Below are 16,669 nucleotides of genomic sequence, written 5' to 3'. Positions count from 1 at the left end.
CATTACTGAATGTCTCTCACAAATCTTGAATCTTTCCCTATCAAATGATGCTAACCCATATCTCTCTCATCCTTTTAAAAAGCCTCACTTGATCTGTCCTTCCCCTTTAGCTAGCATCCAGTATGTTTCTTTCCTTTCATGACTGAACTTCTCAAGAAATCCATCTACATTTCCTCTCCTCTTAAACCATTCAATTGAAACTGCTTTCCTTCAACTTACCAGAAGTCTCTCAGTTGTCAGACCTAATGATATCTTTCTTGACCTGTCTGCAGTCTGACCCTGTTGGTCACGTCTTCTCCTTGATACTGTTTTCTCTCTAGGTTTTCATGATGCTGTCTTTACCTGGTTCTGCTCCTTCTCACTCAGCTTTGCTGGATCTTAACTCAGATAATCCCATCTAAGGTCCCCAGGGCTCCATCCTGAGCCTCTTCTCTTCTCCCTGTACAATGTTTTAGTTGATGATGTCATCACTTCCCATGAATTCAATGATAATTTCTATGCAAATAATTCTCAGATCTATTTAGGAAGTCTGGACTTCTCTTCTAACTCTTCAGTCTTACATTTCTAACAGGTGGGTAACAGTAGATAGAGCACTAGTCTTGTAATCAGGAAGATCCGAGTTCATATTTGGTCTCAGGTAATTGGTGTGTCACCCTGTACAATATCTGTCTCTGTTTTTTTAACTGTAAAATGGGGAAATAATAGCACCTATTTCCCAGGGCTATTGTGAGAATCAAATGAGGTTATATTTATAACACCACAGTGCCTGTCACATAGTTAATGCTTAGTAAATACTTGTTTCCTTTCTTCTTCTTTTCCTACCAGGTGTTTTTACCTCTAAAACTGATCCTTTTTATGAACTTCTCTTTTACTGTGGAAGACCCTAACAACCTTATGCTCCATATTCCAACCCAACTGACCTAATAGCTATTCCCTTAATTTAGCCGTCCTCGTATGCCTTCTATGTTTAGAATGCTTTCCTTCTTTACTTACACCTAATAGAATCATTAGCAAGTTTCCAGGGTCATCCCAGGTAACAGCTCTTACAGAAAATCTTTCCTTTTGTCTCAAATTCTTACTTTCTTTTCCACCTGAAATCTTTTTTTAAATTTTTTTTGTATAAATATTGCATTGCCTCAATTGAATGTAAACTTCCTGAATGGAGCAACTTTTTCATTTTGTCTTTTTGTCTCCAGTACTTAATACTACATAGACACTTGATAAATAATTGAATTAAAATAATCATATAAACCACAAAAGCAGCAGCTCCATTTGTTAATCAGAAATCCTTGTTTCTTGGAACCTCCATACTTGAACAATACAATAACATTCATAACTTATGACCTAAGTCCTTTCAAGGAAGATGTAATCATTATCAGTATCATTTTAGTGTAAGGGGCATTTGATTGTTTTGTAATTTGAATATGTTTTACTCCTAATATGGAATATTTATGTGATATTATGGTCTTCCAAAATATTTAATAAATTGGATCACCCCAAAAGAGTTTCAAGCTATACAATAAAATACAATTAATAATATGTTATTTGTTGTTCTTGAGTCATTTCAGTTGTATCTAACTCATTGTGATCCCAATTGGGATTTGTTTAGGGTTTGTTTTTGTTTTTGTTTTTTGGCAAAGGTAACATTTTCTTCTTCAGCTCATTTTACAGATGAGGAATCTAAGGCAAACAGAATTAAATGACTTGCCCATGGTCACATAGCTGTTAAGTGTCTGAGATTGGATTTGAACTCAGGCCTTCCTGACTCCAGGTCCAAAAGACCTGAGTTCAAATGTGGCCCCAACTCAGTAATAAATATCATTAAGCCATAAAGCAATGCTATTTCTCAACAAGTGTGTAATTATAATCAAGACTACATTATTTCTAATCTTTTTGTGAATAATACTTAATAATGCTTTTTATGAGACTTTAAGATTTGCAAAGCATTTATATCAGAAAGCATTTGAAATAAGCAGTACGAGGATTATTTTCATCAGTTTACATGGAGGAAATTTTGACTTTAGATAACTGAAAGGATAATTCTGGGGCACATTGCTAATGTTGGAGCAAAGAAATGGTTACCTTTCTTCCTTACTAACTCTTGTGTCCCTCTCTTGGTTTTAGGAGCATGTATCCTGTTTGGAAATCATTTTTAGAGGGAACTATGCAGGTGGCCCAATCCCGAATCAATATCTGCGAAAATTATAAAAACCTTATTTCAGAACCTGCCAGGACAGTGAGAAACTTAAAGGAACAACAGCTAAAAAGGGTAATATTTCCATTTTTGTTCCATATTCCCCCCTTTCCTCTCATCCCATCAAAGACTTGAAGTAGCTTTAAAAAATACTAATGATGAATTTGTAATTAATACTTTGTCAAATTAGAGTTGTAAACCACAAGTGTACAAATACCTTTTACATTACATTTTTATTATGTTTATGTTTGAAATGGAATATTTTATGAAAATTTTTCCATTTAAATGAAAGCCTTCTAATTATATACAGCATCTCTGCTCATATGAGTTGGATGTTTTTTTCCCTGGAACCCTGGAACTTCATATTAAATACATGGTAAGAGACTTTATCTTCTGATTGGCTAAAGGAATACTGAACTATAAAACTATATACCTATGTAAATGGGGAAGGGATTTCTTCAGAGATGTCCAGAAAATCTTATGCCTGTCTTAGATGATGAGTTAGAAAAGGAGCAAATACTCAGTCACTTCCTCCTCTGGCTCCCCACAGAGATTAGAAATAGCAATCTTCCTTAGAAAGGTGGTCCAGAATTATATCTATCCAATTAGTATTGGTAATATACAGGCTCAGTACTTTAGTTTCCTTCCTTCCTTCCTTCCTTCCTTCCTTCCTTCCTTCCTTCCTTCCTTCCTTCTTTCCTTCCTTCCTTCCTTCCTTCCTTCCTTCCTTCCTTCTTTCCTTCCTTCCTTCCTTCCTTCCTTCCTTCCTTCCTTCCTTCCTTCCTTCCTTCCTTCCTTCCTTCCTTCCTTCCTTCCTTCCTTCCTTCCTTCCTCCTTCCTTCCTTCCTTCCTTCCTTCCTTCCTTCCTTCCTTCCTTCCTTCCTTCCTTCCTTCCTTCCTTCCTTCCTTCCTTTTCTGATTTCAGGGTCAGTGCTCTTTGCACCGCATCATCTAGCTGTCTCAATTCAGTACTTTAGAGCTCAGATTAAAAGCCACTTTCCTTAATTTCCATTCTCAGAAAGGGATGGTACTACTTAGCCAACTGTCAGCAGTATAATTATCTCCCATCACACAGTGATTAGACAAAAGATTATCACTAATAATTTATACACTTATTTATCAATATAAACCAAAACCAGATATTGGGGAAGTTATACATAATAGAATAGACCAAAGAATATACTAAATGAAGTTTAACAAATGAGATGAGATTTTTGCTCCCAAAGAAAAAGAATATTGTGACCAAGGGGAGTCTGCTCTAAGCATTGAAAGTCAAAGCATATATTGTGGGCCTGTTCCCTATATGACTGTGACTGAGAAGTTTTCTCTCCTATTCAAAAATATGAGCTGGCTTCTCTCAATTTCTTCTCCTGAAGTACTTTAACCATTTCTGAAGTGTGTTGCCTTGTAGTCTAGTATTCTTTCAGCCAGTTAGGAGTCATGTCATCTTCTGTGATTATAGCCTGCAGTTTTACATCTTCCAGAACTCATTCATATTGTTACACCTTTACTATGTTTAATGTTAATAGTTAAGCTGATTTAATAACTTCAGTCAACGCCAGAGAGCCTTCTTATTTTGTGATCAAATGAAATGGCACAAGGGAAGCATTTTGCAAATATTAAAGTTCTTTAAGTGTTGGTTATTATTAGCTACTTTTATTATATGAAGTTATGTATGTTAAAAATCATAAAGTCTTTTCATTGGTCATTTCAAGGATAATGGCACTGATACTCATTTCCCTTGAATTACTCATCTAGTATGAAGAATCAGAATTGCTTCTGATTGGAAGTAATATAGCAAGAGTCACGTGACCTAAATCCTACTGTGACCATGGGCCTAGTCTTTTGTATGGCTCAACAACTTCATTTATAAAATTAGGGTCCTATCCACAAAGTGGAATAGACTGCTAGAGATACTGAGACTTCTGTTGCTGGAGATCTTTGTGAGAATGCCAGATAGTCATGTTTTGGGAATTTTGTAAAAGGACCATACATTTAGAGCTGGAAGGAATTATGGAGTTTATATTTAGTCCAACTCCCTCAAATTTCAGATGAGGAGTTACCTAGCTAGTTTGTAGCAGTCTGGACTCAACCCCAGGTTTTCTAAATCTAATTTCACTGTTTCTGACAACATTTTCCTTGTCAGGAGATTACTTTTCTTCAAGTAAGAATTAAATTAGGTGACTGATTTCTAATGGTCCCTTTTTTCCATCTCCTTAATTCTCTAGTTCTGCCATTTGTTTCAAACCTATTTGCATATTTGTACCACTTCTTCTTTTATCAAATTTCCCCTTTTTCAAAATAAATACAATAAAGAAAAATATTTTTTATAGAATAGTGAGTTCACAGGAAAATATGAATGTTGTATGTAGAGTGAAAATGGTCTAACTTTCTGGATCCCAATGTTCATATGGCTGGGTGAGTTGTGAGAGGAAATCTTGGGTTTCTGATTCACAGAATTTTAAAGCTAAGATAGAAATATTTTAGTGGAAATTCCCTCCACCATCCCTTCCCCCCAGATTAAAAGACTGTCATAAAAATTCAAAAGAAAATTAATTTTTTCAACTTTTTTCTTGTTACCTTAAATCTACATTTCATTTTAATGTACCTATCAAAATATGTTTACCTGAAATGTAGTTAAACATCCAAAAATCTCTAGTGTCAAAAAAGAGCTTTATTTAGGGCAAAAAATAGCATAATTTCATATTTGTATGATGTTTTATGTTTTCACGGCTGTTTCCTTAAGCTAAGTCTTTTAGGTAGGTAGTAAACATTTTACAAACGGGGAAACTGAGGCTGTTTGAGGTGAAGGTTTTTGCCTAAGGTGGACCTTTTACTTGTGCTGTGCCATGTTATGCTAGTACAAGTAGTGTTCAGGTCTTACTTTTACAGAGCCTTTTATACTTTGGAGCTGCATAAGTTTAGGATAGCCTGTATGAGATATAACTTGATGTTTGTTAAAGCTGGAATTCTTGTAAAGGGCTCTTAGCAACTTGAATGAGGACTAGACTTCTTTTCTCCCCTGGAGAAGCATCAAACACATAATCACTTCTTCCTGTTACTCAAAGAGATAATAATAGCATTAGAGATATGGAACAACATTTTTCATTAAAGTGGAACCTTTTTGGATAGGAATACAAATAGTCCTTTTTTTTTTTTTTTTTTTTTTTTAGAATGTGACTCTAATATGAAATAGCAATTCTTTTCTTTCCTTTACTTACATGACATTCTAAGTTTGGTCAATAGAGACATGAAAATTTCCAGAGACCATCCTTATTTCTGGGTTCCTTTCTCATCTTCAGATGAAATCTGATTCTTTTGACCTTTCAGCCACTATGCAAAATCTTCCTCCAATTTATCCCCTCTCTGGTATTCCTTGTGGCCTGACCAATACGAAGTGATGCCTCTGCGTGTCCAAGAAACTGCCTCCAGCCATTTCTCTCCCTGAAGTTGCCTTCTCTCTCTCTCTCTCTCTCTCTCTCTCTCTCTCTTTCTCTCTCTCTCTCTCCCTTTTACTGCTAGCTGACATTGATTGCTGAACATCAAGGAACTCATCCCTACTTCCTCAATTTAACCCAACCAAGGATGGGTTACATATAGTAAACATAAATAAAAAGAATGAACAAAAGCATCAAATGAACATAGTTTCCCATCTTACTGCCACCATGGCCCTGGTCTCACCTTTGGGTTTTTCTGAATTTGGGTTAGTAGTTTTATATTCCCACAAAGCCTTGCTTATTTTACATTTGTCCTCTATTGACAAGACCTATTTGTGTAGGAATGGGAAATCTGAGATAAGCTCAGTTGATATGCAGTTCAGATTATTGGTATTAGAATTTGACTATAGTCATATCATAATTAATAGCCCAATTGCATTAGGTTTGGGGGCAACCCAAACCCTAGCACAACACAGGCTTTGGGAGGGAAGCCAGAAGCTAAATAGCTGCATCCCAGAATTTCCTTTTTGGGGGATTTCTATTAAGAGCATTCCCTTTATGGTATGTTGGACTATATCCCTCTGCTTCCAGTTCGACCCAATCTTCCTTACTTTCCTAGCTTCTGAGTCTTGATAAGGCCTCATTAGGTCAATTCAGCACCTTTACCTAAAGAGATATTCAAGCCTATATAGACCTAGGCAAGCCAAGGCAATATTGAATGGCTCTAAGCCAAACCTTTGAGTGTCTTCTCCCTTTCCCTTCTTAAAATTTACTTACTGGACTAGAAGTTTCAAGCAGCTGGAATTTTATATTAATGGAGATTTTCCTCATTGTTAGCATCCACCTCAGTACTCTATATACTTTACTTTTCACACATTTGGCCAAATTGAACATAATTAAATTCTTTTCTAATTTCAAAAGAATCTGCTTCTCACCAAGTTCTAACTCTCAGCTAAAGACAGAGTAATTCTTCATCTGTCTCAGATCTAAAGGATCAGTATTCACTGTGTCCAGTGAAGCTCTCACACCATTCCAGTACATTGTGTTTCAAGATAATAAATCATCATGTTCAGATTCTTTCTTAAAACCTGAATTTTTAGGCTTATGATACATTATTATTAAACACAGAAATGTGTTTCTATGTATAAAATACACAGAAAAGTTTAGAAAGAAATTCATAAGAGGACACAAAAAAGATAATGTTGGCACTACTTGATTAAATTTTACACATATATGTATATTTAAATACATATTATTTAATACATATATCATATATACTTAAATGCACATATCATATGTACTTTATATCATATACACTTATTTTTAAAATAAGCTGTTTATAATAGATTCAAATTTATATACAGTCTCCCTTTTCTGTCCTTTGCATATGGAAATTTTCAGGTTTGTTGACCATTTCTAGTTTATAACAAAAATATTTAAATATTAAATATTTTAAAAGTAATGTAGTTTTCAACCACAGTAGTAGTTAGCATTTTATACTACTTAACACTTAAAGATGTACTGATTCCTTTGCATACATTGGCATTTAAATAGCACAAGTGTTATTATTTGCATTTTAGAAATGAGAAAATGAAGGTATAGAAGACTATATCCCTCTGCTTTTAAAAGTACTCCCAAGTACTTTTTTTAACTGTAAAAGTGCTAACAAATAGCAGCAATTAACACCTGCTCTCTAAGGTTCTCTCCACTTGTACTCTTATGTACCTGGAATGTATATTGTTGGTTGCAAGTTTTCTCCCCCAGGAGAATGTTTCTGTTTTTGTTTAGGTTTTATGGAAGCAATAGGGATTAAGTGATTTGTCCAGGGTCATTCAGCTAGTAAGTACCTCAGGTCACATTTGATCTCGGGTTCTCCTTATTCCAGGACTGGTGCTCTTATCCATTGTGTCACCCAGCTACCCCTTTCCCCATGAGGGTAAGGACCATGTTTTTTGCCTGTCTTTATATGCTTAATGCTTAGCTCAATATCTGAAACATAGTAAGTGCTTGATAAATGTTTGTTGACTTGTCCAATGACACACAAAAACATGGAAGAAATAAGTAGCAAAGGGAATAACCATGTTTTCTCACTCCAAATCCAGTTTTTCTTTCCTCTGAATTATAACTACTACTTTTTGATAGCTAGTCAGTCCTCTCTATGTTTTAAGTAATTTGAGACTTTTCATTTCAATGTAAAAAAAGAAACCTGATGCTTTACTTGATAGAATCATAAAAATTTAAGATTTGAAGGACATTTAGAGGTTCTAGGTGTTAAAATCAAGAAAACTGGATTTAAACCACAACTTTAATACTAGCTGTTAAATTGCTATATAAATATTAACTTTGACCATTATTATTTTAGCTGTCATCTAACCTGCCCAGATTTTGATCATTTGATCAGAGTTTACATCTCTGTGACATGGTGATAGAAGTTTCAAAAATACCAAAATGCTATATATGTTATTATATTAATTAGCAGTAGCATGTTCTATTAGAGCAACAGATTTGTAATCTCAATTCATATCTTTTAACATTTCCTTAGTGTGAGACTATGGAGACTTAACATTTCTTAGCTCTGTTAGACTTAACCTTTTGGAGTTGTTGTGAGACCCCACAAGTATAATGTGGGTAAAGTGTTTAATAAATATAATAGCTTTATGTAAATGTCAGTTATTATTATTATTTGATTCAATGCCTTCATTTTGCTAATGAGGAAAATGAAGCCTACAGAGAAGTGACTTGTCCAAGGTCACTCAGCTACTACAGGACAGGCCTGGGTCTTTGGACCAACTTGGTCCTTCAATGATCCAGTATTCCCTTTGTCTTCTGCATTCATCTCTCATTCTTGTTGAATGAGTTGTTGAATGAACAGTGCATTTTTGCTCCCTCCTTGCCTTCTGTCATTCTCAGTGCTTCTCTCCTGCTGCTTTTCGTTTTCTGTTCATCTCAATTCATCAGTAGCATTTCTTTTATATTTTGGCCTGATTCAATAGACAGTGTGTCAAGCCAATACTGAACTAGATGGAGCAAGTTCCAAGTACTACCCAATGCACTCTAATTTTGTGTAGGAGCAAGAAAGCTGAGAGGTCAGTCGAAAGCTCATTCTATTTAACAGCTAATGGCAAATAACCTTGCATAGAACAATTTGAGTCTAGTGGTACACTTGAAAATCAGATTGCAGTGTTTTGAAAAATGAGTAAATAATAAGCAAGTGGAGGCAATAAATATGAATAATATTTTCTAGTTGTTAAGCTATGAAAGGGAAGAAAGATATAACATAATACCTTTAAATGATAGCAGGGTCAAGGGAAACCATCGTTTTTTGGTTGTTTTTTGAGGGGGGGTTGGTTTGGGTTTTTTTTGAGGCAATTAGGGTTGTGACTTTCAGGGTGACACAGCTAATAAATATCTGGATTTGTATTTGTATTCAGGCCTTTCTGACTCCAGGGCCTGTGCTCTATTCATTGCACCACTTCACTGCTCTCCTCCCTTATTTTAAAGAATAAGGAAGACTTAGAACTCTTTAAATAGGTAACAGGAAAGAAATCAATAGATCAAGAAAGATGATGAATCATAGAATTTAGAGCTGGAAAAGACCTAAAAATATCATTTAGTATAATTAATTATGAGATGAGGAAATTGCAGCTGAGGTAGTAAATAGCAGAGCCAGAATTTGAACTTAGGCCTTGTAGCACTAGATCCTTGTTGTTTACAGTATACTGTGTGTTCTGTCTTGGCACTTGTGTTTTATACTACTCTTTGCTAATTTTTTTCCTGTCAAAACTACATTATTTATTTGTAAGTAGGTGGTCTGACTCTCATGGTTTCTCCCCTCCTTTTGGGCTAAGTACTTCTGAATGTTCATTTTTCCTCCCTCAATCACGCCACCTTAAAGTTCTATATTGAACTTTGTCCCTTTTTATGATGGAATATTTATCTAATATATTGATGACTAATATTAAAAGCTACCTATCTTCAAGGTGAAGCAGGTTGGGGTTCCTTTAAGAAACAGTATTTTCTTTTGATCTGTGATCCCTTTCAGAGTCTCAACCATTCCTGGGGAAAGCATATCCTCCCCAGATAAGTAATCTTTCCAGGATGCCAGGGCCTTGGAGTCAATTAAAAATCCTGGTCAAAAAGCACTCCTTTGAAGTATTGTTAGTTCCAATAGGAGATCCAGGCTGTCCCAGCCCCCACTGGGCCTGACCTGCTTGGGCTGTTCCAGCCCCCACTAAGACCCAATATAACAGCTTCCTTCAACAAAGGTCTTTTGCAGATGGACCTTGGTAGCTCCCTTAACTACCAGGACCTTCTGTCCACTGAGAATCAGTCTCTGGGTAAACTGATTTCTATCAAACAATAAATTTTCATTTTGCAACTAATATTCAGGAATGAGTGAGTTCTTTCACTCCTAAAACCTGCGGCCTATTTAAAGGGGATTCTTAACAACTCACTTATAGCCACTAACCTTTAGATCATTAGGAATCTAGACCACTCAGACCTCATCAAAAGTATTCATAGTCCACTGAAGTGTGTTCTACAAAGCTATTTAAAGACCTTCATAATTAGATTCCAAACTCTCTTTTCAAGCTTATTAAATTATTATTTATCTTGACAATCTACCAGCTAACTACATGTACTGTTCTTCTAGTCTGTTCCATCTCTCTTTTCTGGAGCCTTGCACAGAGTGTCCCCCATCCCTGCATCTTTCCTTTCCTCCATATCTCAAAATCTCTAGCTTTCTTCAAAGTCCATCATCTCCTATTTGAGATATCCTCTGATTTGTATTTGTTATATTTGTATCTTGTATATATTTATGTATGTATTTGTTTTCTACCCATAAAATGAAAGCTATTTTTGAGTAGGAGTTGTTTCATTTTTTGAAAGTGTATCCACCAATACCAAACATAGTGCCTAGACTTTTTTTATTTTTTTAACATTAATATGTGATTTTCTTTTTTATTATAGCTTTTTATTTACAAGATATATGCATGGGTAATTTTTCAGCATTGACAATTGCAAAACCTTTTGTTCCAATTTTCCCCTTCCTTCCTCCCCCCCCTCCCCTAGATGGCAGGTAGACCAATACATGTTAAATATGTTAAAGTATATGTTAAATACAATATATGTATACATGTCCAAACAGTTGTTTTGTTGCACAAGAGGAATGGAACTTTGAAATAATGTATAATTAACCTGTGAAGGAAATAAAAAAAATACAGGCAGACAAAAAAAGAGGGATTGGGAATTCTGTGTAGTGATTCATAGTCAACTCCCAGAGTTCTTTCGCTGGGTATAGCTGGTTCAGTTCATTACTGCTCTATTGGAACTGATTTGATTCATCTCATTGTTGAAGAGGCTACATCCATCAGAATTGATCTTCATATAGTATTGTTGTTGAAGTATATAATGATCTCCTGCTCATTTCACTCAGCATCAGTTCATGTAAGTCTCTCCAGGCCTTTCTGAAATTGCCCTGCTGGTCATTTTTTACAGAACAACAGTATTCCATAATATTCATATCCCACAATTTATTCAGCCATTCTCCAATTGATGGGCATGCACTCAATTTCCAGTTTCTGGCCACTACAAGAAGGGCTGCCACAAACATTCTCAGTACCTAGACTTGATTGTATCTTTACCCATGCAGACATGTTGCTAATGCTTAACATATTTGCTAAATTGGCTTGATATGTATATGTGTTAGCTCCCCCATTTAGACTGAACTCTAAGTGGGCAGTATCTAATTCCTCAAACTGCATATAATAAGTACTTAAGCATTTGTTGTTGAATTGAATTGACCAAAAGTCAGAAAATGTGTGAAACATGTATTATATAAGTTCCTTTGTTAACTCAACATAAGATTTCCTTTAAATAAGTAGCTTTGTCTTTTCTATAGAATGGATGTTTAAATGTCTATTTAAAAGAGAAGTAGAGTTCAATTTAATTTAGCAAAGATTTATTTAATACCTTTTATATTGTCAATCTTTAATACTGAGGAATAAAGAGATGCTATCACCAAGGTTCATTTCTGAGTTTAGAATCCATATAAGTAGAGGGACTTGTAGGATGACAAGGATATAGATAAGTATGAAACAAAGGAAATTAAGAAAATTGTAAGGTAGAAAGGTCAAGGCAGAATATTATGAGAAATCTGAGGAGGGCAAGATCCCTTTCATCTCCAGGCAGGGAGTGAGGCAGACTTCAGAGAGGAACTGGACCTTAAAGGCAGGTCTTCAACAGATTCCCATCTTTTGGGAGGGATGGATTCAATTCTAGGCCAGTGGAGTAGTAGAAGACCATCTCTGCTATAGTCCACCTTACCCCAGTATTATTAATATTTTTTAGAATCAATTCAACTTTTCCCTTCCCATATTAATCTATATCATATTAAAAGTCTTAGTTTTTCTCATCAGTAAATAATTTTTTTTCCTAAGGTTGCTTGGAAAACGGGTATAGCACCAACATTTAGTGTCTACAACAGATTATCAAAATAACCCTTTTATAATAAGGGTTGGTGGTTTTATGACATAGAAATCAACCAATTCCTTAAGTGGTGGGCATTGCAGTAGGCCCCAGGCATACAAAGAAAAAAATGAAAGACTACCAGCTCTAAATGGACTTATAGCCTATTAGGGGAGACAACATATATGTTACACAAGTATATAAAAATGTAGCAATAGCCTCTTCCACAATGATTATAGATATTTATTACTGCATCTTTAAGAGATTTTAGAGTTATGAGCAGTGATTGTTAACAGTTTATCCCTTGAGAAGGAAATGGTGAATGTATTTATTTGAAATTTGATTTTTGAGGAGTTTATGAAGATGTGTTCAGGGTGGTAATTTCACAAATGATGTGTTTGATGTTTCACTCCAAATGTTGGGGTTTAGTCATGTGAAGAATTCACAATGACTATTCTCTTTGGCAAAAGGTAGGTTAATTTAGAAGAGGTAACAGACAAAATGAAGAGATACAAAAGATACCAGGAATGGAAAATATGAAATACAGTTGGGAGAGCAATAGGGTTACCAAGAAAAGGTTTTTTAGCAATTAACAATGGAAAAGTCAAGCTAAATATTTAAATTTAATTTAATTTTTAAAGTAATTAAATTTAAAGATAATCAAAGAGGAATTAGACCTTGAAGGAAGGACTTTTAATAGTTGGAAATGCTTCTTGGTGGATGCATCCAATTCTGGGAATGGGGCAAAACCTGATAAAAAGATATCTCTCATTTATTAATTGATAGATTATGTTTTTTTCAAAAGATTCCAAATGTTCAATAAGAAGCCAACACTATAGTTTACTTCAATGATGGAGAAACTCTTAGTTGTGAGTTTACTATCAAGGAAAGGAAGCTGATTACAAAAGAGAGCACTTCCATTTACAAACTGTAACGTGGTAATTTCAGCACAGAGAAAGGATCCCTAGAAATAAATGCAATTTTCCTGATGAGAGACTTTTATAAAATCTATTTAAGGGATTGAATTGTCAGCAAATTCAATTTACCTCTGTGCTTCTTATATAAAGCGAATTAATTAATGAAATCAATGAATGACTAGTCTCCAGAGAATGTTCAACATTTCATATGGATATGAAAGTAATGCTTCATTCAGAGACTTTTAGCATAGATTAAATTCCTCAAGCTGGTACCTGAACTATTGTGCCTGCCATGCCCACCAGACATCTTGAGATGTGAAATCTACTTAGTGTCTACTCTTTCACAACTTACATATCGTGACAGATATCCAAGTCTGTGACACTTGGGACTGTGACAGACATCCTGAAGTTTGGCAAGTATTTATTAAGTAGCTACTTATATGTATGTAGATATTTATACATTGTCTCTCTTACTAGAATGAATGCTTCTTAAGAGCAAGAACTCTGTATATATGTGCATGTGCTGTGTGTGAACCTTTCTTTATATTCTCAGTGCCTGAAACATGGTAGTGTTTGTTAACTTATTATTAAAAAAAAAATATCCTGCTTGGTTCCCAGGGGCAGAGGAAGAAGCCTATTAGGAGCTTATCAGATGTATAATATTTACAGAAATGATTACAATACAAGGCAAAATATGATAGGACAGAAGAGTTCTCTAGATCAGGTAGTACTCCAGGAAAATTTTAAAAGAGGAAGACTTCTGGTTGGGAGGAAGAAGAATCAAAAAAGGCTTCATGGAGTAGGATGGTTTTCAGCATAGATGGCGTATAAGGAAGTTGATTTTGTTTCCCTTAAATACAGGAATATAGGCTGGTATTTCAACTTATAAACAGCATTTATGTTGTCCTTTTGTGTGGGTATTTTAGAGAGGATTCTCTTTGGGTCCACCCCACCATCCCTTTGTCTTATGGCTCTCTGCTCTTTGATCCATCTGCATAGCTGCTAGAGTGTTTTTCTACAGCACCCATCTGATCGTGTCACTCCCGTATTCAGTATAAAGTCCACTCCTTTTATATTCATCTCCTCATTTCATGCCTATCCTTCCTTATCTCTATCTCTTAGAATCCTTCCCTTGACATTCAAAATTACTTTATTTTTACTGTGTATTTACTTTTATTTATAAATATGCAGGTGTTAGGATATACTATAAGATATTTAATATGTATGAGAATGCCTGCCATCTAGGGGAGGGGGTGGAGGGAAGGAGGGGAAAATTCGGAACAGAAGGGAGTACAAGGGATAATGTTGTAAAAAATTACCTATGCATATGTACTGTCAAAAATGTTATAATTATAAAATTAATTTTAAAAATTAAAATAAAAAATAAAAGCCAATACCAGTAAGCCAATCAATCAATCAATAGATATGCAGGTCTGTATTACTTTTGTCTTTGTTTAGTCCCCAACACAGTGCCTGATCATAAACTCTTCTTTTCCATAGATCTGAAAGATAAAGGTACATAATAATCCTTATTAATTGTTGAGTCATTATCAGATTGATTCATGTGAAAGAAACAATTATATAATGTAGACTAAAAGATAATGTAATTTAGACACAAAGGATGATATCATAAGCAAATTTGATGAGCATGGAAAAATTATCTTTTAGATCTCTTGATAACAGAAGAATGGCTGAACAAGTTTGAGTATATGAATGTTATAAAATATTATTATTCTATAAGAAACAATTAGGATGATTTCAGAGAGGCCTGGAGAGACTTACATGAACTGATACTAAGTGAAATGAGCAAAACCAGGAGATCATTATGCATGGTAACATTATGATGATCGATTCTGATGGACGTGGCTCTCATTCACAATGAGATGATTCAGGTCAGTTCCAATGGCCTTGTGATAAAGAAAGCCATCTGTACCCAGAGAGAGGACAGTGGGAATTGAAAGTGGATCACAGCATAGCATTTTCACTCTTTTTGTTGTTGTTTGCTTGCATTTTGTTTTCTTTCTCATTTTTTTCCCTTTTTGATCTGATTTTTCTTGTGCAGAATATTTGTGGAAATATGTATAGAGGAATCGCACATGTTTGACATGTATTGGATCACTTGCTGACTGGAGGAGGGGGTAAGGGGAAAGGGAGGGAAAAATTACAACACAGGGTTTTGTAGGAGTGAATGTCAAAAATTATACATGTATATATTTTGAAAATAAAAAGCTTTAAATAAATAAAATTCCATGCTCTATAGGAAAAAAATAAAAAGACTTCATCTTGTTAATGTCCCTTCTTGAAAAGAAAAGAAAAGAAATGATGAAGGAGATAGATTTAACAAAACCAGAGGAGTCTTTTGAGCTGGTTCAAATGAAGTAATCAGAACTAGGATATCATTATATACAGCAATATTGCAATGACAATCAACTGTGAAAGATTTAGCCACTCTGATCAATACAATGATCTGTGACAATTCAACCAAGTGAACTGAAATTCCTTCCTACCTAAGCTCCAAGCTTCCTATTTTCCCTCTAATATTGGCTGTACTGGTTTTGTTTGTACAAAAATTTTTAATGTCTTATAATCAAAATGAACCATTCTATTTCCTGTCTCTATCTCTTCTTTGATCATAAACTCTTCTCTTATCCACAGATCTGAAAGATAAGCTCATGATGGAAAATGGTACCTGTCTCTTAGAGGGAGAACTAATGGGCTCTGAGTGTAGATTGAAACATATTTTCTTTCACTTCTTTATTTTTTTGGTCTTTTTTTTTTCTTTTCAAATTATGACTAATACAGAAATATGTTTTACATGACTTCATATATATAATGGTCATCATATTTCTTGCCTTCTCTGTATGAAGTGTTCAGAGAGGGAGAGAATTTGGGACTGAAAGTAAAAATTAAAAATGAAGTATATGATATTCAAATAAAAATCTAGTATTATAGAATTTAGAGTCTAGAGAAATCTTAAGTAACTTCTTGTCTAGACCTTTCTTTTTATACATTGGGAAAGAGAGATTCAAAGGTTTACCTAAGTATATGTGTATAGCAAGTTTCATAGAAGTTATTTGAACCTCCAGACTTTTGGCATTCTTTTTACTACATCATATATATATTTACATACAAATTTGTAGAATTTTTATTCACAAGTTAGACTTTTGTAAGTGGTAGGAGATAAAGTGAAAATCCATAAAAATGAGGTAGGAATTATAGGAAGAGCCATGCACATAGAGAGAAAAGATAGGTAGAGGTCCTGATCCTGAATCTTCTATATATTGGCAGTGTGAAACCAGAAGAAAATCATTTAATAACTCAGGGGGCCCAGGCAATTCATCTATAAAATGAAGGACATTAGAGAATGACTAAGGACTCTTCTATGTCTAATATTCTGCACATCTGAAAATAGCTAAAAAAGGGAACAGAATTAGCTGGGTTTTTTGAGAGATGGGGCAGGAAGTCGAATAAAAAACCACGGGTAATCAATTGAACCTAGATTTTTTTGCCTCTAAGTTTACTTTTCTTCATCCTATAATACATTAGCTTTTAACTTTGAGATGTTGAGGCACTATTTTAAAGATGAACATTCTAATAAAGTCCTAAAGAAGTCAAATCGTTTGTCAAAGGTTTCAGCATTTTGTCATAGATCCTGC

At 34.7% G+C, this 16,669-nt stretch overlaps 1 protein-coding gene across 3 annotated transcripts in view; it reads left to right on the top strand.

Moving 5' to 3' along the window:
* Positions 1–16,669, top strand: part of FCHSD2 (FCH and double SH3 domains 2) — a 372,664-nt gene that overhangs the window by 165,115 nt on the left and 190,880 nt on the right. For all 3 annotated transcript variants that reach the window (XM_074304006.1, XM_074304004.1, XM_074304007.1), the window contains exon 5: positions 2,125–2,269. In XM_074304006.1, coding sequence (XP_074160107.1) covers positions 2,125–2,269 — 145 coding nt within the window. The remainder of the gene's footprint in view (positions 1–2,124; positions 2,270–16,669) is intronic.

This window comes from Sminthopsis crassicaudata, chromosome 3, assembly GCF_048593235.1.
Source record: "Sminthopsis crassicaudata isolate SCR6 chromosome 3, ASM4859323v1, whole genome shotgun sequence".
Lineage (NCBI taxonomy): Eukaryota > Metazoa > Chordata > Mammalia > Dasyuromorphia > Dasyuridae > Sminthopsis > Sminthopsis crassicaudata.
Note: the sequence above shows the minus strand (reverse complement) of the source record. Positions and strands in the feature narration are given on the sequence as shown.